Source organism: Vigna angularis, chromosome 8 (assembly GCF_016808095.1).
Source record: "Vigna angularis cultivar LongXiaoDou No.4 chromosome 8, ASM1680809v1, whole genome shotgun sequence".
In the NCBI taxonomy this organism is placed as follows: Eukaryota; Viridiplantae; Streptophyta; class Magnoliopsida; order Fabales; family Fabaceae; genus Vigna; species Vigna angularis.
The window spans coordinates 14,764,794-14,785,754 of record NC_068977.1 but is presented as its reverse complement, the minus strand read 5'-3'; the positions used below and the strand labels follow the sequence as shown (position 1 = coordinate 14,785,754).

The following is a 20,961-nucleotide window of genomic DNA, read 5'->3' as shown; positions in this document are numbered from 1 at the left end:
CACTGAGGGCTCCAAAAAGGGCGCTCGGGCTTCGGGCATTCCTACTTTCGGGTGCTTTTTCAGATATTTCTGAGCTCTATCTCTTTGGCACTTCAGCTCTGCTTCCATATTATCTCATGTCCTGCCAAAACAAGGGAATTTAGTCATAAAATCATCAAGTTCAACCTTAACTCTCTTATTCACACAACTTAACAGAAAAACATGATTTCAAGCAAATTTCTAAGTAGAAAAGGGTGCATTTAGTATCAAAATCGCATACAGATAACGGTATTTTCAACCGTTATCACAACCCCAAACTTAGAACTTTGTTTGTCCTCAAGCAAAACAAAATGTAACTCAGCTTTTTTCAACAATTACTACAATGGCTCAGCATATTTCAAAACTTTTTCTTCCAGGACAACTAATCACTTTTATCAGCTCATCATAAAGATGTCCGTCAAGATGTACAAATACCTTAATTCAATCAAACTCAATGTGATGCTCATGTACTTCAACAGATGTTATCCTTAAGAATGATCAAATAACCAAGCAAAGATGAAATCATGAATTCAAAGAACTACTCCTCACCAAGGAAAGTGTTTCACTCAAGCACTTAAAAATGTATCACTCAAGCACTCAAAAGTGTATCACTCAAACTCAAAGGTGTATAGTAAGATGTTGGTGTCTCTTTCACTCTGCTATCACAATGTCACACAAATTAACCTTTCCTTTCATTTAACCACAATCAATCATACTCACAAGCAAGTTTTCATCACAAGGTCTTTTCTCGGCTTGTAGCTTGGCTAGGCTAAGAAGAAAATTGGTTTTTCTGGACAACAAAATCCTTGAGTTAAGAGAGACATTTATGATTTCATCATTCAAACACAACCTCTCTTTCCTAGAACCATCTTCACTTATTCCCAACTTTTCCTTGCATTGAGCTTTTCTTTTCCTTCTTTTCATTTTTCCTTTCTTTTGCTTTTGCTTTTCATTTGCTCACTGCTTAGCTCAATGCTTTTTCTTTTGATCTCTTTTCTCAAATTTCCCAGAACCCCAAACTTGAACCTTCATCAATACCCCACAAATGTTCTCAACTTAACTGAAGGCAAAGATTTTCAAACAGGGTTTTCAAAACATGCTTAAGGCTCAAAGTTCAAAGGTTAGAACAAATTGTTCTCTTTTTATTGGGCTAAAATCATGTGTAGGCTAAAAAAGGATAACAAAAGATGGTGTTGATTATATGAAACCTGCAAGCAAGTAGTTCAATCACAAAAAATTTGGGCAAAATCATTCATGCTTTCAAAGTAATAGGAATTATTCACAAAAAACTCTGAAGCCCAAACCTCACACAGGTTACTTTCAAGTTCAAAATTCAGATAAACATCATGCTCAGTATCTCAATCAACTTTTTACCTCAAGCATTTGTTTCATACAAACTGTGAGCCATCACCTATATATAAGCACATCATGCATCATCTCAACATCAATCAATATACTAGAGCATCACAAAGCAATACTTATCACAAAACACAACATAATTGAACCACATCAGTGTAGTTAATTCAAGCCAAGTACGATAGCAAACAAATGATAAAAAAGAAAGGTTTAGAAAGCTGGGTTGCCTCCCAAAAAGCGCTTCTTTAACGTCACTAGCTTGACACCATTAAACTCATGTCACATCTTTGATCTTGGTGTTCTCCTTTCTTTCTCCACACCAACTTATCTTCAGCAGCTTCCTGTTCACCTTCTTGACTCTTCTTGAAATTGGATATTCAATCTCTATCATTCCATCAATTCTGAGTTCTTTTATAACCCATAATTTGTTGTTGAATCTCACTAGTATGCCTGGTCTAAGTTCTTCATATTTTTCCAGGGAGTCTTGATAAACATTTCTTCCTTTGTTGTCTTTTTCTTCTTCCTTCACCTGTGACAGAAAACAATTTTTTACCTTTCTTCCCTGGCTTAGCAGCTTTTGTACTAGTCCCTAGTGCATCTTCATATGCAGCTTTGAGCCTAGTCTTCTCCACCTGGATCTGCTGCTCAGCATTGAAGACATTGAACATCACCTCCTCTTCATGGTCTTTGAGTGCTATAGTTCCATCATCAACATCGATGATAACCTTGGCCGTTTTCATGAATGGCCTTCCAAGAATAATAGGGATCTCCAAATTTTCCCCATCTCCATCACCACAAAATCCACCAGGAATCTAAGGTTGTCTATTCGAATCACAACATCCTCCACCACACCATAGGGCTTCTTAGTGGATCTATCCGTCATTTGCAAGGTCATCTTTGTAGGCGTGACTTCAAGACAACCAATCATTTCAAGTACAGATAAGGGCATCAAATTGATACTTGACCCTAAATCAATTAGGGCTTTCCCTATTTCATGACTCCCAATAGTGCAGGGAATAGTGAAACTTCCTAGATCTTTAACCTTTGGAGGAAGTTCTTCTGCAAGATCACACTGCAATTGCCCTGTACCTCAGTTGTTTCCTTTTCTGGATATTTTTTTTGTTGAATTTCTTCAGGAATTTAACATAACCAAGAACTTGTTGCAATGTCTCAATCACAGGAATTTTAATCTCCAATTTGTTGAAGATTTCCATGAAACGCTCAAATTGTTTTTCCTTCTTCTTTCTAGAATAAGTCTTTTGGTAAGGAAGGGGATTTTCATATAATTCTTTCTTTTTCTCTCTCATCCTCTTCCTCTCCCTTTTTCTTTTCTTCCCTCTTTTTTTTCTTTTCTTTTCTCTCGCTCTCTTCTTTTTCTTTCTCTACATCTTTTTTCTCCTTTTCACTCAAAATTTCTTTCTCTTTTCTCTCTATTTTTCTCTCATCTAAAACCTTGCCACTTCCAATGATAACGACGTTACAATCCTCCCTAGGGTTAACTTTCGTATTAACCTCAAACACTTCCATCTTCTCAACTAGGTGATCAATCTACATCTTCATCCTTCTGATTGCTGCCACAGTGCTTTTATGATGAGATACAGACATCTGCATTAACTGTTGAAGTGTGTCATCTAGCGTTGCCATTCTTTCTGATACAGAGAGTTGTTGCTACCATTGTTGTTGTGGTAGTCTATTAAATTCTCCAGCAGCTTGCCGAAATTGACTTTGACCCATGCTTGAGTGAGGTACCCACCCGTGGTTGAAATTACCTTGGTGGAATTGAGTGCCCATATAGTTATCTTCTTGTCTGAATTGCATCCTGTATACACTAGACGCAAAACCCTAGAAAACACTGTTAGCATAAAAAATAAAAACAAAACACAAGACTAAAATAATAAAAAAATAAAGATAAAAAAAATAAAGTCAAAGTTAATCAAGAATCACACAAATAGAATAGTTTAAACTGTGAGTCCCCGGCAACGGCGCCAAAAACTTGTTAAAAGAATTTTTTATCCCCAGCATCGGCGTCAAAAACTTGTTGAGTCACCGGCAAATGTATCAGATCGTACAAGTAATATAAAATGGTAAGAACAATTATCGTGTCCCAAGAGACTCTCGACACTAGACAGTCGTGTGATAACTCGATTAATTAAGACTTAAAAGGAACGAAGTCATTGGTTTAGAATGCAAATACAGAAAATTAAATATGAATGCAGTTTTGATCAATTGAAGAGTAGCACAGCGATGAACGGATGATGTTTATGTTATGAGATGAATATGTTGTTGGCGTTAGATTTCACCAAGTTTACTCTCATGTATATAAGAATTCTTCTTCTTTCATTAAAGTCAACGACACTCACTGAATTACTTAAAACTCGATCCCTCGGTGAAGAAAGTCTATCCTTAATTACTAGTTCATACGATTCCTAGCATCCGTAATAATTAATTCTTAAGATCAGGAGCTTAAGACGACCAAGACTCATACCCCCATCCCTGAGAAATACTACTCTTGGGAATAATTCTACAAGAACTTGAATTCTAAGGAACCTCCCGGTGCTCATGCAATTCATACATCACGCTATGAATGAGTTAAACAAAGCAAGCATTGATCACAGAAGAATTACCCTAATAATTAATGAAAGAAGCATATATTATTAAGAATCAATTCAAATACATGAGAGTTCACAAGGTTACATCATCCCCCAACAACAAATAGAAGTTAGTTCACCATTGTCATAGTGAAACTAGATGTACAATGGAGAAGAATAAAATAGAAAAACCCTAAAAGTTGAAGATGGAGGCTCCCGCATCCAAATCCTCCTTCAGAGAGTGGAAGAGTGTGTTGTTGCGGCTCCTCTTCCAAAGATACAAAACCTGGGGCGTCTGGGTCCTTTAAATAGAGCAGAATCAAAACAAAAACAAAGCACAGGCCAATCTCGCTGGCACTCAGCGCCCTACTTAGGGCGCCCGGGCGTGCTGCGATACTAAAACTGGCACTCAGCTTCACTCGGAGAGCAAGCAGGCGTGGTTCTTCAGGAAAAGTGGCGCTCAGCGACCCAAAAAGGGCGCTCAAGCTTCGGGCGTTCCTACTTTCTGGTGCTTTTTCAGATCTTTCTAAGCTCCATCTCCTTGGCACTTCAGATTTGCTTCCATATTATCTCATTTTCGGCCAAAACAAGGGAATTTAGTCATAAAATCATCAAGTTCAACCTTAACTCTCTCATTCACACAACTTAACAGAAAAACATGATTTCAAGCAAGTTTCTAAGTTGAAAAGGGTGCATTTAGTATCAAAATCACATCACAGAGAACGATATTTTCAACTGTTATCACTGCACATGTCAGGGTGGTTGCTCATGAGATGGTTGAAAACAATGTGGTGGTTGTTGTTAGAAAGCTTGATTGGTTGGCTGCATAAAATCCTCAGGAATAGGCTCATAAAACAGGTCAAATCTTGGTGGTTGGGCATTATAAGGAAATGAGCAATTATAATATTCAGAATAGTAATTCATGCTTACCCAAGGCTCATTGGAAGAAACACCAATCAGACCTCTAAAATATCTAGTACAGAATTCAACAAAAGAAATCTATGAAAGAAAAGAAAATCTATACAAGCTATATGGATGCAAGGACTAACTCTACACTCCTAAATCTAAGCTATATGAACACAGACAGAAATGCAAGTAAGAAAACAAACCTAGACAAGACTAACCTAACACTCTAAGACTTAACTCGCCGAGTCCCCTGCAACGGCGCCATTTGTTAAACTGCCTTTTAGTCGCCTAAGGCAGAACAAAGTCTGGTCTCCACTATTGTAGTATAGGGCAACCAGAATATCAATCCTAGGACTCAGCTAATTAAGATTAAAGTGTAGTGTTAAAGTCTTGTATTTATTTACTAACTATTAACTACTGCAAGGTGGGGAAAGAAATTAAATGAAGAAATTTAAAAAGAAAATAGTAAAGAAATCAAATTTGTTTAAGAGAAAAATAAAGAAATAAAATGTAATTTGAAATAAAAGAAAAGAAATGAGAATAGAACTCTAAACTACCTAAAACAGAAACAGAAATTAAAATAATATGAGAATTACATGCAACTAAAATGACCTAAAACTAAAACTATAAACAAGAAACTCAAATTGGAAATTAAAAGCTAAACAAATCCTAAAAGCCAAATGAATATGCTCATGTATGAAGTAACTGAACTTAAATGTTGCGGACACATATGTACAATCTAAAGTAAAGAAAAGTCAACAAGAAACACCTAGAACTAATGATCAAAAGCAAAGAATCAGGGAAGAAACTCATGAATCAGAACCAATTCTAGTCTAAGAACTTGTAAAAAACAATAACCTACACTATCAACATCTTTATTATCATTCACAAATTGAACCTTCTCAAACAGAAACTAAAAGAAAATAAATCCTAAATCTATAACATTTCCAAATAATAGAAAACTAAACTATGAAGAAACAATATTTAAATCCTCAAAAGAAATATAACAATCTCAAAAGCATAATTGAAGTCATAGGTGAAATGCACATTGGAGTGAATAAAAGAGTGCTTAGAGTTCTCAGAAAGACATCCTGATAATGTGAATCCCAATAAAGGGTATTCTAGGTCATTTTTTAGAACCTCATTTGACTATTTCCACTAATTTGTCCAACCAATGTTCATTTGCCTATTTATCAATCTAAAATTCACAAACAGAATTTAAATGTGCAAATGATTCAGGATAAAAATTCAATTACACTCAGAAAGAAATTCTGACTAAAGTAAGCCCATCACAGGGTCTTTTATAGTTCATATTTCAGAACTTACAGTGATAATTTCTACTCATTCTCAATCAATGCAAATTTAAATCTGATAAAAAAAACACAAATTTGAATCAATTTTTATGCATTGGACTCATCTCTGACTCGAGAAGACATCTCGATAAAGAATGCTCAATACAGAGTCATATAATTCCCAAAGGAACCATAAAGTTGTAGAGATACAGAATCCAAATCATTTTTCTCAATGTAAAACAAGAAACACTACATAAAAACTAAACAAAATCAAACTCAGAATCACAAAACAAACACAACAGAAACACATCAATGAAAAAGACATTTATTAATGAGAAATTAATAGTACAAGAAAAAGGTATCGAACGAGACACAATCGAAGCCACCACGGGTTGTCACTACCGTGAGTGTGCGCTCCAAAAGTAAGAAAAACGAAAACCTACACTATAGAAAGCGTAAAAAAAACCTAACTCTAGAGAGTGTGAAACTGTAGCATCTAGAAGTGTTGAAAGTCTGTATGTACATGGAAAAGGCCCCTTTATATAGGGTCAGAAGACTAGAACAAAGAAAAGGGAAACCTTGATACTTGGCGCTTCGAATCTTCTTTTCGACGCTTCCTTCAAATCGGACAGCTCTCCCTACTTCTCTAACTTCGGCCCTCCGATCATTCACCGTCTTCACCGGTTAGGATCGCGAGCTTGGCATCATCTTCTCTGGGCAGGTAATACACTTGAGCTCTCTTTCTCTCACTCTCTGTGGTGCGTCAAGCCCTAACCCCAAAAGCAATTTCTGCTCCAATTAAATTTCTCGAGCTATGACCCCTTGAGGCATCAGCAATGCTAAAACGTTATGTTCCACTTAGTTGGAGTCAGCCCATGCAGCGGCCCAATTCATTTCAGTGCAGGCCAGTTTTAATTTCAGCAAATCAGTCGCTTAGTCTCAAATGCAGCAGCCCAGAATGTGCTTTTCAATTAATCCCATGGTGGCAGCAAAAACCCAAAACATGGTCCAATCTGAAATTTAAAATCCAATTATAAAAAAAATCAGCAATTGAAACAAAAGAAACATAAATTTTACAATTAAAGAAACATTAAACCTAATTAAGAAAAAAAAAAAACAAAATTTTTATTAGAATATTTTCAAAAGAAAAAAAATTATTTTCCTACTTATTTACAAAAATACTAAAATATGCACTTAAAAATCTATTTTTAACTAAAATTCTACTAATCTACAGAAAAATCCTAAAACTAGACTATTTCTAAACAATTAAGAAGAAAAACAAGCTAACCTAGAACACAAATAAAAGTGCAAAAATAGAGAGTTATCAGTATTCCTTCTTGGCTGAAAGAGATTCCTATGACACCAACGAATAAAGTAAAGAGCACTAAAACAAGCATAGAAAATCGCATAGTATTGTTAGATTCATTAAGATATAAACAAGCAGGTTTTTTAGTGTCAAAATGAATAATACCAAAAACAAGATGTTTTATATTTTTGATATTTTGATTAATGCGATATAGATATCTCTTCCGGATAAGAAAAGAAACAAGGACAAGAACCACACCTTCATCCCCACATAAGGAAGGCTCAATATCCGAACAACCCTTCCAATGCACACAAGACAAAAGGAAACATCTATCCGTAGATAGCACCAAGATTTACGAGGTATAACAAATAGACTTATCCTCCACTCTCATGCTCACATACTCAGGTACACATCAACACTCACTCATGATCCATTATTCAACCACAAGTTAAACCTGACCCTAAACATAATCACCAACCTCAATCTCTGATTATCATCACATTCCACAACTCTTCAGGCTTGGTCCACGTCCATTCTTCATCAAATTTGCCAATTTTCACAAAAATGCACTGTGATAATCAATTATCACTTAAGATAATTGATTATCTTAGTGAAAATTACCTAGAAACATCACGTAGAAAGGGATAATCGATTATCATCCCAGATAATCGATTATTCCCGAAACCAAACTCAAAACAATTGTGCAAATAATCGATTATCACTAATGATACTAGATTATTGCTGAATCGAAACACATCTTGGACATGATTCAAGCATTCAAACATACATACATCAATCATAGATCACGTGGAAACATACTTAACACATCATACCCATGTAAACATACTCAAACACATATAATATATCATTTGAATCATCCAAATTCAATCATTGACATGTTATACCCCAAATATACTGCATATGATTATCACACCCTTACAACATATATTTGCATGGAAACCCCCAATTATCATAATTTTGTTCTCCCTTAGCATCAAACCCTCTGTTGGGATAACCCAACAAATCGTACATATTACATTCAAAGGGAAAACCCATCACAAATATTACATAAACCCTATGCCCATGCATACAAAAACTCTTACCCAATAATAACCACAGATAATCATAACCATATACACATGTATCGAAATAAGGATTATCAATCAAGATAATCAAGAACACATATAACATTCAACCACAAACAAACAAAGGTAAGCTTTTTCATACATTGGTCAATATTAAGGCTTTATCTAACTTCAAAAACACCATAAATCCTCCCTTGCACTAAGGTTTTTTGCAACTCTTCCTCTTTTCTCCTAGAAAACGTCTTTTCTCTCCTTTATCTTTCTAATTTTCATTTATGATTTTAGGGTAGCAATATGCATACCCCTTTTTACTCTTCTTCTTTTTATCTTCTTCTATTCTATCTCTATCTTTTTAGTTCGAATAAAATCTCTAAGTTTTATCTCTAAAACCACTAAGATTTTCTTTTTTATTCTCTCTTAACTACTTTTTAAAATATCAACAAACCACTAAATCTTTCTAAAATCCATGTAATCTTTTAATTTCATATTTAATTTTATTCTTTTACTTTCTACACCCCCTTATATTAATTTCTACACCAATTAATAAAGGAAAAATACTCTTTTGCCCTTGGGCCCAAAAATACAAATTAAAACAAAAGTTTACCTTAACTCTCTTTCTCTCTAGTATAAAGACAATTGTGTGGTTATTGCTTTAATCTTGCTAAACTCTCCTTTTACAAACCCTACAATCACATGCTTTCTTAACTATCATAACAACTCTTGTCATCAAACACTGTTTTTATTAAGAGCTGGTCTTATCAAAACGCTATAGCTAATTTGTTTGAACAATTGAAAAATATTTGTTTGAGAACTTATATTTTGAACAAAACTTTCAAGTCAAGTGTTTAACAACTTATATAAAATCTTTTAATTCTTGACAAGTCTTTTAAACTATCTCCTTTGCAAAAAGTTTTCCTATAACATTATTCAACCTCCTTCCCTTTCTAGTGTTTTCTAGGTATTTCAAAAGCCTTTCTCTAAAAGTTAACATAACGCAACAAGTTTTGGTCAAGGTCAAGTACATACAATACTTGGAAATCGTTTTATTTCCTACATGTGTTACCATGGAAATGGTTCATATTCCTTTTACTATAATATAATTACTATAATAGAACTACCATGATCTATCTTTACTTTTGAAATTTGAAGGCTTAAGTTCCTTGGAGAGTTCGTTGTCATGAGTGATGTGATTTGTGCATCCACTATCAACTAGACAAGATTCACCTCAGACATTACTTGAGAAGCAAGTCATAACAAAAAGTCGATCTTCCTCTTTTTCATTTGCAATTTTATTATCTTGTTGTTGGATTTTGTTCTTGGAAATCACAACTTCATGTCCAAGTCCATTGCACTTATTACACTTAAATGGAGGATGACGTATCTTGTTATAATGCTTGCAAAGAGAATACCTTTCCTTCAAAATTCCAACTTTGTTTTCATTTATTAAAGAACTTTCTTCACTTTCTTCATTTATTAAAGAAGAAGGAGTTCTTTTTATATCTCCACCAATTCAAAATCTTTAATAAGATTTAGCACCTACATGCCTTTAATTTGATTATATTCCCACATGATTTTGGTTTATTTTAAAATCATAATTCGAGTGAAAATGGTTGATGATACTACTACAAAAAGAGTTACATTTCTCTTAGCTGTTTTGGTTTTTCTGTCTTTTGATTTCTTGTTTCAGTATTATCAAGTGTAAAAACTTCATAATATTCTTCTAGTGCTTCCCATGGATCTAAACCTCTAGACTTCCATTCAAACTTTTTAAATACAGTCCTTTCTAGATTTTATTTTTTCATATTCATCATAAATAAAGCTCTATAATACTAGTAATAGTCCTTGAACTAAGCAATATTATTGCAATTGAAACAAATTTTCAAAAGAAAAGAACTGCAACTATATTCTTTAACAATACAATTACAATGTTAAAACTTAAGAAAAAAAACATAACTTCCCAAAAATTTAAAAACATAGGTTTGCATTAGTCAACTTCTTATGAGTTAGTCATATAAAGTTTAACTACTTGAGTAAACTATATAACTCCTCTTTTAAGTGCTTCTTAAAAATTGAAATAGTACTTTGACAATTGAAACAATAATAAAAGAAAACACAATTGAAGTTCTATTCCAAACTCCTAAGAGGTTTGAAGACATTGACATTGGAGATGTTATTAAACATAAGAAATCGTCAAATCCTAACTTGACTAGAAAATTTTACATCCTTTCTTACAAATAGGCGTAAGCTCTTCTTTCTTCACCCGATAATAGTCCCACGCTCTTTCTAATTTTTTTGAAAAAATCATATTATACTTGTTTTTTTTTTTGTATGGATAAGCTTTTATGTTTAGATTTCGTTATCCATAAATCATTTGAAGAGAATAAGTCGAAATTTAGTTTTAGAGATTGTGTCGTTGCAGATTATAGTTTTAAAAAAAATGTTATATTCTAAATAATACAATCAATAGATATAATACAAGTATTAAAAATTCAGGAAGTGCTACTTTTTGGAACTTTGAATTGTAAACTCCGAAATAATCTTTTACCAATTCCGGATTACGAAATTTGTTAGCTATATCCTATCATTTACCAGATCTCTAATTTCTGTACTAAGTTGGCGATTATCTAATTTATAATAATCTAAATTTATATTGTCTGAAGGCTATTTAACTCAATTTATCAAAATGTAAATTTATAACTTTTGGACTTTAAATTCAGTTAACTTGATTAGATTTAAATTGAATCACTTTTTGAATTTTGAAAATTCAAATCTCGATCTACTTAATTAAATTTGAATTAGATTTATATTGGATTTGGGTTTATATTAAATCACTTTTTAGATTTGGAAAATTTAAAGTTAAGGTGCGTCTAAGTAAAGCTAAGACAGGTGGCCTCAGTCATTGGCCTAAGTTTGTCACAACTGAGGATCAACTGTCAACAGTTTCGATCGCTCAGACTGACATTTGACCGAGACTGTTGAAATGTCAGTCTCGGTCAAATGTCAGTTTGAGCAACCGAAACCAAAAGTCGATTCGAGTTAGTATTGATCGAAAGTTGATCCACATAAACCCTGTTTAAAGGAGAGCACAAGTCGAACCTAGTTGAAGGTCGACTAAGTCAGCATCAATCAATGAAGTCAATCCTAGTCGAAGGTCAACTTAATTTATCCTTAACCAAAGGTCGATCAAGTCAACCTTGGACAAAAGTTGGTGAAGTCGACCCCAATCGAAGTCCAGACAAGTCATTCCTAGCCAAAGTTTGGCCAAGTTGGACCAGACTGAAGGTGGATCAAAGTTTAAGTTTGACTGAAACTATCTAACAAAAGATCAATCAAATTAACCTAATCAAAGTTCGATCAAGTTGACTTGATCAAACTTCGACAGAGTTGGCCTAACAAAGAATCAGTCAAATTAGCCTAGACAAAGATCAACCAAATAAACCTAATCAAAGATCAACTGATTCGATCTAACTGATAGACAACAAAATCTACTTCATCAAAAGTTGGTCATGTCAACTTGATTGAAGGTCAACTTTAGTTTACCATAATCGACTCAAGTCATTTCCAATCGAAATTTTACTTTGTTAGTCCTAGTTGAAAGTTGACAAAATCAACCCAATAGAAAATAGATTACCAAAGGTCAACCGAATGAACTCAATTGAATGTCCATTATAAGACTAAAGCATGAGTTATCACGAGTCTATATCGACCAAAGTTTTGCCACATCTTAAAATAATAAAAATGAATACAACACAAAATAACAAAATGGAAATTCCATTAAGCAGTTTCAGAAGACTGTTAGTTACGTGAAATGATATAAAATTACTAGCCCTTTCTGTATCTGACGGTTGTTCTATGTTTCCTTTGGTTTATGCTTGTCAAAGCAAAACACATTTATGTGTATCAATAAATACCAAAATTATATACTGTCAGTATGCATGTATGTTTTCAAACAAGATAGGCATTTAAGTGATTGCACTTTCTCTTTCTCCTGCTGTATTGCAAATTCTTTTTATTTGTTTTAAGTATGATAAGAGGAATGGGTTGAAGTGGTTAGAAACTAGAGATGTCTACCCCAGCTGCTGATTGTTCAACTTTCTTTTTATATAATTATTATATGCACAATTATCTATATCATCTGGGGATGAATTAATATATCCTTGGAATTCAATATTTTTATTCTACGGCCTTATTGGTCATAATTCAATCCCCATGCACCTTTCGGATCAATCCACAGAATAACTTTCGGATTAGAATATTTAAACATAATTTATAATTACCTAATCAGAATTAACTTCCATATTTATAATAATGAATTACACTGTCTAGCATATAATATATAATTTAGAACATAAAGCCTTTAAAATATATTCAATATGAATTTCAAATAATAAATTCAGAAAAAAAACTCAAGTGTATAAAGGAGAGAAAGAACAGTTAGATATTTTTCAAAAAACTAGGAAACATATTATGAAATTATGGAGGTGGATGAATACAGAGTCATAGGTGTAGAGAAATTTGCAGTGCAATCTTCTGGATGGACCCAGCCTAAAACAATATTTAACTTCTTTTGAAAGAAACCCCTAGCGTAATCTCCTAGTTTCATAAACAGCTGCTAGACACCACTAAAACAACATACCATTTAAAAACTTTATAAGTAATATAACAAAAGAAATTATATGACAACCAGCAGATTTGGATCCTTTTACGTTGTTGAATAAAATGCTACATGGTAGTGCTAGAACGAGACAGTTCTTCTTTATCAATATATAAATACATTTTATTTTTAAATTCAAACAACACCGGTTTAAAACCAGCATCTGAAACACATCACTGATCGAGGTAGTTATAAACAACTAAAGACATGAATGTAAAGCATTCTATTGTTCAGAAATGAAACTATAAAATACAACAGAAGCATTTAGGTGCCACTCAGGGAGCTTCATAGTACTCTTAGGATTTAGGAATTAAGTCCATTGACAATGCAAGAAAATAACAACAATAATACCTACACGATGCAACAAGTACATCTTTGTTAGTTTACTTCCCTAAGCTATTGCGCTTTTCACAATAATAAAAAAATTAAATGTCTGCTACCAGCTCTTGATTCATCTATGACCCACAAAAGAAATTATAAAAGAAATAAAATAGATTGTGTAGAACTTGTGCATTTACTCTGTTCGGATTCAATTGAAAGGCATGGAGTAGTCCCAAGTTGAAGTATGAGATTCCAATGTGGGGTTTACAAGGCATGGAGCTCTGCAACTACAATAGTTAGCTTTTGTGGTAATATTTTCACCAGGTTTTAGGTGACACGGGTGACTTTGACATTCAGTGTTAACCCAATTCTAGTCAAAGGACAGGTGCGCAAAAGACCTGAGGGAACCAAGGTTGTGTGTGTGTGTGTGTGTGCATAGAACATGATAGGATGTTAGGATTCGATTACAAGGTATCAGATTGGAGTCTTACGTTGGACCTATGGGATTCCGAAAGGCCTAGAGCTCTCTTCACCTACAATGGATAACATTTGTTGTGTGGTTCTGCCAAGATTTAAATCACTTGGTATCAAAGCCTTGGCGAACATTGTGGTGGTGAGAGCAACACTGTAGTGTTGGCCAAGACTAGTCAAAGGACTAGTGCATAATCAGCCTGTGAGGGCATCAAGACTTGAGTCCCACGTCCATAAGTATGAGATTCCAATTTGGGGTTTATAAAGCCTTGTTTTCTCTCCACCTACAATAGATTTTGCAGGGTGATTCTCTATGGTTCTTATTATTCAGTATTAGAGCCTTCCACCACGTCTCTCAACTTTACAAGCAATACAGTGGTGACCAGTCATTGCAGTGTTCGCCTGATGCTAGTCAAAGGACTCCTGCATAGCCAACTCGTATTGCATTTGAGTCCCACAATGGATATGTAAGATTCTAATGTGGGGTTAATAAGTTCTTGAGCTCTAACTACAATAGCTAGCTTTTGTGGTGTGATTCTCAGAAGGTTCTTATCATATTCCTTTATACAAACAATAATTCTAAGCAGAATTGAGTTTGACATGATATGATCTCCAACATAAAAACTTGAGGTTTGAGATTTCTAATCCATGCAGAAGGCTTTAGAAGTATATACAATTTTTTACTTAAAGAACAAACAACTATTGAATAGACAATGCTGCTGCTCATTGAATATGACTAAGAAAGGCAAATTTGCAGAAAAAATTACAAGCATACATGTGTAGAGGTACTTATTTTATCTTGCCACCTCCATCCTATGCATTGCAAAATCAGCAGGAATTCAATATTATATTCTATAATATGCAGATTAGTTTTATTCAGTCTCAACTTTAGGAGCAGTTTCCTTCAATGCAAGCTTTCGTTTATTTTGAATTTGGTGGACAAATTCAGAAACTAATACATGTAACTTCACAGTAGGCTTACGATTAGAAGGGATAGCATTCCCTAACCCTGCCCTTCTTAACGCACGAGCTAGACACCTTTCACCGAATTGATGATGAGTGGGGCATGCAGGAGGAACCATGGTTTTCAGTACTGGCTTATTACAAAATGAAGGACCTGTTGGCAAACTAAATAAAGAAAATATTTGTGTCAGTAAAGTTGTCTGCTCCAGACATTGGTAAGTATTTCAAAGAAAAAAATCTCAGAAATGTTTCAAGCGTGTGGCAAATAATATATATAATTTAATAATAAAATGAAGGAACATTGCCCTAATAATGACAAAGGGATGGGTTTTGAGAAGGAACCTGACCAGTTTAATTGATTGTCAAAGGCAATAATATATATAAAAAAAAAACCAGGAAGTCAATTGAAAATAAGACTAATTTATTATTCTCAATCATAAAAAATACATTATGATACTCTCTATTTGTAATAATCTAATTCTCCTAAAAAGGGAAATGGGGAAACTAGGAAAGTAAAATAAAATAAAAGATTATATATCTATTTCCTCTAATTAGGAAGATTCTAAAGATATTATCTCAAATTACAACACTCCCCCTCAAGCTGGAATATATAAGATTGTATGAACCAAGCTTGGAATAGTCAAACTCAATTGTAGAGAACGTCAATAAACCAAATTGGACAGCAATGGACAAAAGCGAACTAGCACAATGAAACTTCAACTTGGACAACAATGGACAACAATGGACGAGGGCGAACTAGCACCATGAAACTTCAACTTGGACAGCAATGGACGAGGGCGAACTAACACCATGAAACTTCAACTTGGACAGCAATGGACGAGAGATTTCCATCAAAAATGGATGATGACTTGCAGCAACAAACAGCAACAAACTACAAGAACAGATGAAGGGCCTCCAGTGGCGAACAGCAACAAAACTTCAAGAACATGATTTCCATGAGTAACATATGGGAGGCCTTCAAAGGCTAACAGCCACAAACTTGTAGGGACTTAATCACCCTGAACAACAATGAACCTTTAGGGACTTAATTGCCCTAACAACAACGAACCTTTAGGGACTTAACTGCCCTAACAACAACGAACCTTCAAGGACTTCACTGTCCTAACCTTTAGGGACTTAACTGTCCTAACAACAACGAACCTTCAAGGACTTCACTGTCCTGAACAGCAACAAACCTTTAGAGACTTAACTGCCATGAACAACAATAAACCTTTAGGGACTTAACTGCCCTGAACAACAACAAACCTGCAGGAACTGAACTGCCCTGCAGCGACTAACAACAACAATCATGTAGGGACTTAACCACCCTACAGCGGCTGAAACTTTTCTTCCCCTCACGACTGAACGGCATATGCACGTCAATGACAGAACGTGAAGGTGGAAGAACTGGTGAGAATCGATCCGTACTTCTTGGGGACAAATCTAAAACCCCTAACATCAAACGAGTCAAATCAGCGGGTGGTCTCATAGAACAACTCTCAGTGAGTTGTTACAACAAGGCATTAAAGGTGCAAAGATCCTTTCACATGGCAGAAACCAAAACACTTAGAACTTATTATGGCATCAAAAGACCAATGAAGTGAGGCAATGGCGTCCAAAGAGTCCAGGGTCTAATGAGATCCCCCAACCTTGAACACGTCAAGCCGGCAAGAAAGTGAATTAAGTGGTGCAGACAGGAAACGGCCGGGTTTGTTTTCCTGTGATAGAAGAACACTTGCAAGAGAGAATCACGGAATTGTAACTAGATGGTGGAGACACATCAGTGGCTCACAAGTTGAATCAACGGAGCAGCAAGGAAAGGAAGAGCTATCGCTTGGTCCCAAGAAGGAGCGTACATGGATTCCAACTCCTCCAAGTTGGATTGGAGGTGGAACACCCGAAGATCAAAAGACTGTTCAAGGGTTGTAGAGAGATTGACAATAGCTCGCAAAGCGGCGAGACTCCTGTCTGTGGCGGCAGCAACTGACTGCAGCGGTTGACTGCGCCGGCACCGACTGTGGCATCAGAGACATCAAAGCAACGGAGACGACAGCAAGAAGCACCAATCAGTGTTGCACAAGAAAGAGAAGAAAAGGCAAGAACAACACAGCACGACGCGAGGCGAAACCTGTTAGATGTTAAGTTGTGTGTTTCTGTTAATTGGGCTTAGCCCATTCTGTATTTAGGATTTAACCCTTATCTTACATTATAAATAAACTACCCTATGTGTATGCTAAACACATAAGGGAGATTTCTCCTAATCTTCTTCACTATATTCAACATGGTATCAGAGCCAGGTTAGAGCCTATCCTAGCGAGTTCTAAGTGGACATTCTATTCTTCTATTCCACCCGCTATCGGGCCATTATCGGACCACCCAATTTCTACTATCACGCACGAGATGTCTATACCTCGGCGTGAAGGGGGTGTGTTGGAAGTCCCACATCGACTAGAGATAAGGTCAATTCTTAGTTTATAAGTGGGTGCAAACCTCACCCTACAAGCCGGTTTTTTGGGGTTGAGTTAGGCTTAAAGTCCACTTCTAACATGATATCAGAGCCAGGTTCCGATCCTGGAACCTGTGGGTTATGGGCCCACCACGCTTCTGCTGCGCAATGGAGAAGAAAGAAGTGACGCAGTGGCGTCGAAAGCGGACTAGGCATCGAAAGAGGTCTCCCTGGTCATGAAACGTGAGGCGATTAGTAGCTCGCAAAGCGGAAATCGCGGAGAGAACACGAAGATGTTGTGAAGACAACGAAGATGGCAGCCATGGCTGCTATGGAGGGTCAGAACAGAAAGATGGAGGTCCGGCGACACGACCAAAAGCGGCACGGTGTGATTCCGACACAGGGACCGCAGCGCGTGATGAACACGCGTCCGAGATCTACCAGAGAGAGGAGGCGCGTGACGACGCATGCGGACGAGACAGAGACGTCGACCACCATGGTTAGGTCACGCTTGAAGAGACGATCCAGATCCGCTCGTCACTGGTTGAAACTGTGACGGTGGCCGGCGACGATCGGACAGATTTGGCGCTCGTGGCGGCGCGTGAATGAGAGGTAGCCCTCAAAATCAGCGTGGTTGGCCATCGCTTAAGGAGGCGGTCCAGATCCGCTGGTCACTCGACGAAAGTAAGACGGTGGCCGGCGACGGACGATGGCCGACTGCGTACGGAGGAGGATGGTGGTCGATAGCGGAGAGTAGCGGTACACAACGAAATAAACAGTGAAGGCAGTGGCCTTTCATGGGTTCTTCAAAGAAGAGACTTTTGGTCTCTTTGATTCAACTGGCAGTCAATAAGAATGCACCAAAATTGATTGGGCATCAACAGATCTAAAGCACCAGTTTCTGAAAGGGAATGGGTTCAAATCACATTCTGATCATACTCAAACAAACTCTGTATTTTGTAATATTGGAAAACAAGGCCAGAATTCTAAGGTAACTTGATTAGGGCAATTGGAGCCCATTAAAAACACATGTTAAAGAAGAGACTTTTAGGTGGTCGCCGGCAGACAACAAAGACAGTGGATGCAGATCAGACAAGCTCTGATACCAAGTTGAAAATAAGATTGATTTATTATTCTCAATCATAAAAAATACATTATGATACTCTTTATTTATAATAATCTAATTCTCCTAAAAAAGGAAATAGGAAAACTAGGAAAGTAAAATAAAATAAAAGATTATATATCTAGTTCCTCTAATTAGAAAGATTCTAAAGATATTATCTCAAATTACAACAAAGTCACTGCCTGTCTCTGCTTGGTTAAGTATGTATCTTGATTTCCATCAAGAAAGATATAAAACGGAAAGAGATAAAACTTTATATTGTTCATAGCAATTTCTACAAGTTTTAAGGAATCAGTCTCTCACAATGGATAATGTTGGTCAATATTTTTCTACTAATTCTGTCCTATTATTGAGACCTATGAACTCTCAAGATCCTTATTCTAGATGATTCAAACACGCTGTACAGAATTTGAATCCATAAAGACATGTTGATCGGTCCAGTGCAATGGGCTAAAAACTCTCAAAATGTGAATCAAAATACTTTTTCAGACAGCGAAATCTGACTGGTCTTGAAATGCATTCATTCTTTGTAAACATTAGAAACTTTCATATGACATCAGTAGGCACTAGGTTGCACATTTTTTCTAATAAAGTAGATTTCGAGCACCAAAATGACCTTAGTTAGACGTGGACTCAGTGAAATATTTTGGTTCATAAACCCAAGAACTGTTTGATTTGAGGTAGCCATAACTGAAATAATGTGATGGAAGAGTGAGCCTCTAAAGTGCACGGTGGTTGAAAAAAGAATGATATAGTGGCTATTTATCTTTAAAATACAATTAGAAAACAAATTTCTCCACAACAAAACTGAAGCACAGAAAGAACTCAGAAGAAACATAAACACCGACTGTTTTTTTTACTGTACAATGGTTGAAAATGCTTGAACCTCGAATTTTGAGCAACTTACCCAAACACCCAATTCTGAAGTTCTACACATAGTACACGAAATTAAAAATAACCAAGCTTTTTTAAACCCTAAACCTGAACCCAATCCCAAAAGCACACTACAAAGCCAACCTTAGAAGATTAGCAACACCGACTATAATATAACTTTCATTATCTTTTTAACTTTTCACGTCAAACAAATCCCAATTTCACTTCAACATCCATAAATGCATTTTCAATTTGGAAATATCAGAAAACAGTTTTGAAAACTAAAAAAAAACTCACTTTTTGGCGACGGCTCTGCATCCATGGTAAAGCCTCTGTTTGGAATCGGACAATATATGAGAGTGACAGTATGTCGTCAAAGCCATGGCCTTAGTCTTGCAGCCGCTGAAACGACACCGCACGATGTCGTGGCCGCCACCGAGAGCAGGGACGCCGCCGCCGCCGTTTTGATGGTCGATGTCCGTCTCATTGTGACCCTCCTTGAAGGGGCTCTTTCCGTAGGTCCAGCTATAGTCTCTGTACTTCGACCGGAGCTCCTCCATTAGGGCCCAATAGTGGGCCCGATAACACCGCCCTAGCTGCTTCACTCGCCGGAGCCGCCGCCTGAGAACCTCTTCCCGAGTCAGGAACCTCGACTTCGACAGCGCGGCGTCAGCGTCGGCTCCGTCGACTGTTACCGGGCGCAGCGGAGAGGAAGCGGAACCCGACTCGTCCATGAATGTTGCTGAGTCTCCAACTCGGACTGGCGAAACAAGCGACGCGGGTTTAGCGGTGGAACTCGAAGAGTTTGTTACGTTTTTTTTTTTGTGAAAGGTTTGATTTTGAATCCTGTTGTTGGGAGAAACAACTTTCACTTTGCCACTGCAAGAGTGCCAGCTATGAAATGCGACAGACGCAAAAGAACAAAAAAAAAATTCACAGGGAGTGTCAGGACAGAAAATTCACAAATTTGATTTGATTCCCAGGGACTCAACCTGGCTTAGTATATATAATTTTTTTAAGTTGGATTCAACTCAATTTTTTTTTAATTTGTTTAAATACAGATGGAATCATAGCTTTTAAATTTTATACATCAGTGGGCCTAATCCCTTGATACATTGATAACACATTTAACTTTATTACAGTTATTATATATACGCACGTTGATATTTTAGACTTTCATTAATTATGTTACTCTGGTAGAGAGGAACGAAGTAGTTGAGAAAGAAATAAAATGTCACAATAAAAATAAGTGAGAAATAAAATTATTTTAATTAAAGAGAAATGTAAAACAAAATTATTTTAATTAAAGAGAAATGTAAAACAAAATGAGATGAATGGATTAAGGGTGTGTTCACATTGGAAAACGGGGAGATTGGAAGACGGGAGAGTGAGCAAGTGAATGAATTTGAAGGGATTTATTGATTGATGTTTTTTTAAGGGATTTGAGAGTGAATGATAATGAATTTGAAAGTAAAATATGTAAAAATTAGTGTAAAATTTAAATGATGTAATAGATAAAAAATGGTTTAGTTAATAGAAATTAAAAATTATTAAAATAT

At 35.9% G+C, this 20,961-nt stretch overlaps 1 protein-coding gene across 3 annotated transcripts; it reads right to left on the bottom strand.

Annotated features, from left to right (window-relative positions):
* Positions 1-13,415: 13,415 nt before the first annotated feature.
* Positions 13,416-20,380, bottom strand: LOC108344863 (uncharacterized). Of its 3 annotated transcripts, none has more exons than XM_052867604.1 (3): positions 19,700-20,360; positions 14,980-15,125; positions 13,416-13,556 (listed from the first exon to the last, which is right to left on the bottom strand). In XM_052867604.1, exons 1-3 carry the CDS (start codon positions 20,134-20,136, stop codon positions 13,516-13,518), a joined length of 624 nt encoding a protein of 207 aa, XP_052723564.1. In that variant the 5' UTR covers positions 20,137-20,360; the 3' UTR covers positions 13,416-13,515. The 3 variants fall into 3 exon arrangements, with proteins under 3 accessions (XP_052723564.1, XP_052723565.1, XP_017438871.1); XM_052867605.1 differs by lacking the exon at positions 13,416-13,556 and adding an exon at positions 13,776-13,807 and having other exon boundaries at positions 19,700-20,359; XM_017583382.2 differs by lacking the exon at positions 13,416-13,556 and having other exon boundaries at positions 14,700-15,125; positions 19,700-20,380.
* Between the last annotated feature and the right edge of the window lie 581 nt (positions 20,381-20,961).

What these genes read in the sequence shown, in the direction of transcription:
- LOC108344863 (XM_017583382.2), bottom strand. Translation starts at nt 20,136, where the DNA reads ATGGACGAGTCGGGTTCCGCTTCCTCTCCGCTGCGCCCGGTAACAGTC. An exon ending in TGCAGAGCCGTCGCCAAAAA is followed by an intron (nt 15,126 to 19,699) that starts GTGAGTTTTTTT and finishes TTCTTTATTTAG; the next exon opens with TTTGCCAACAGGTCCTTCAT.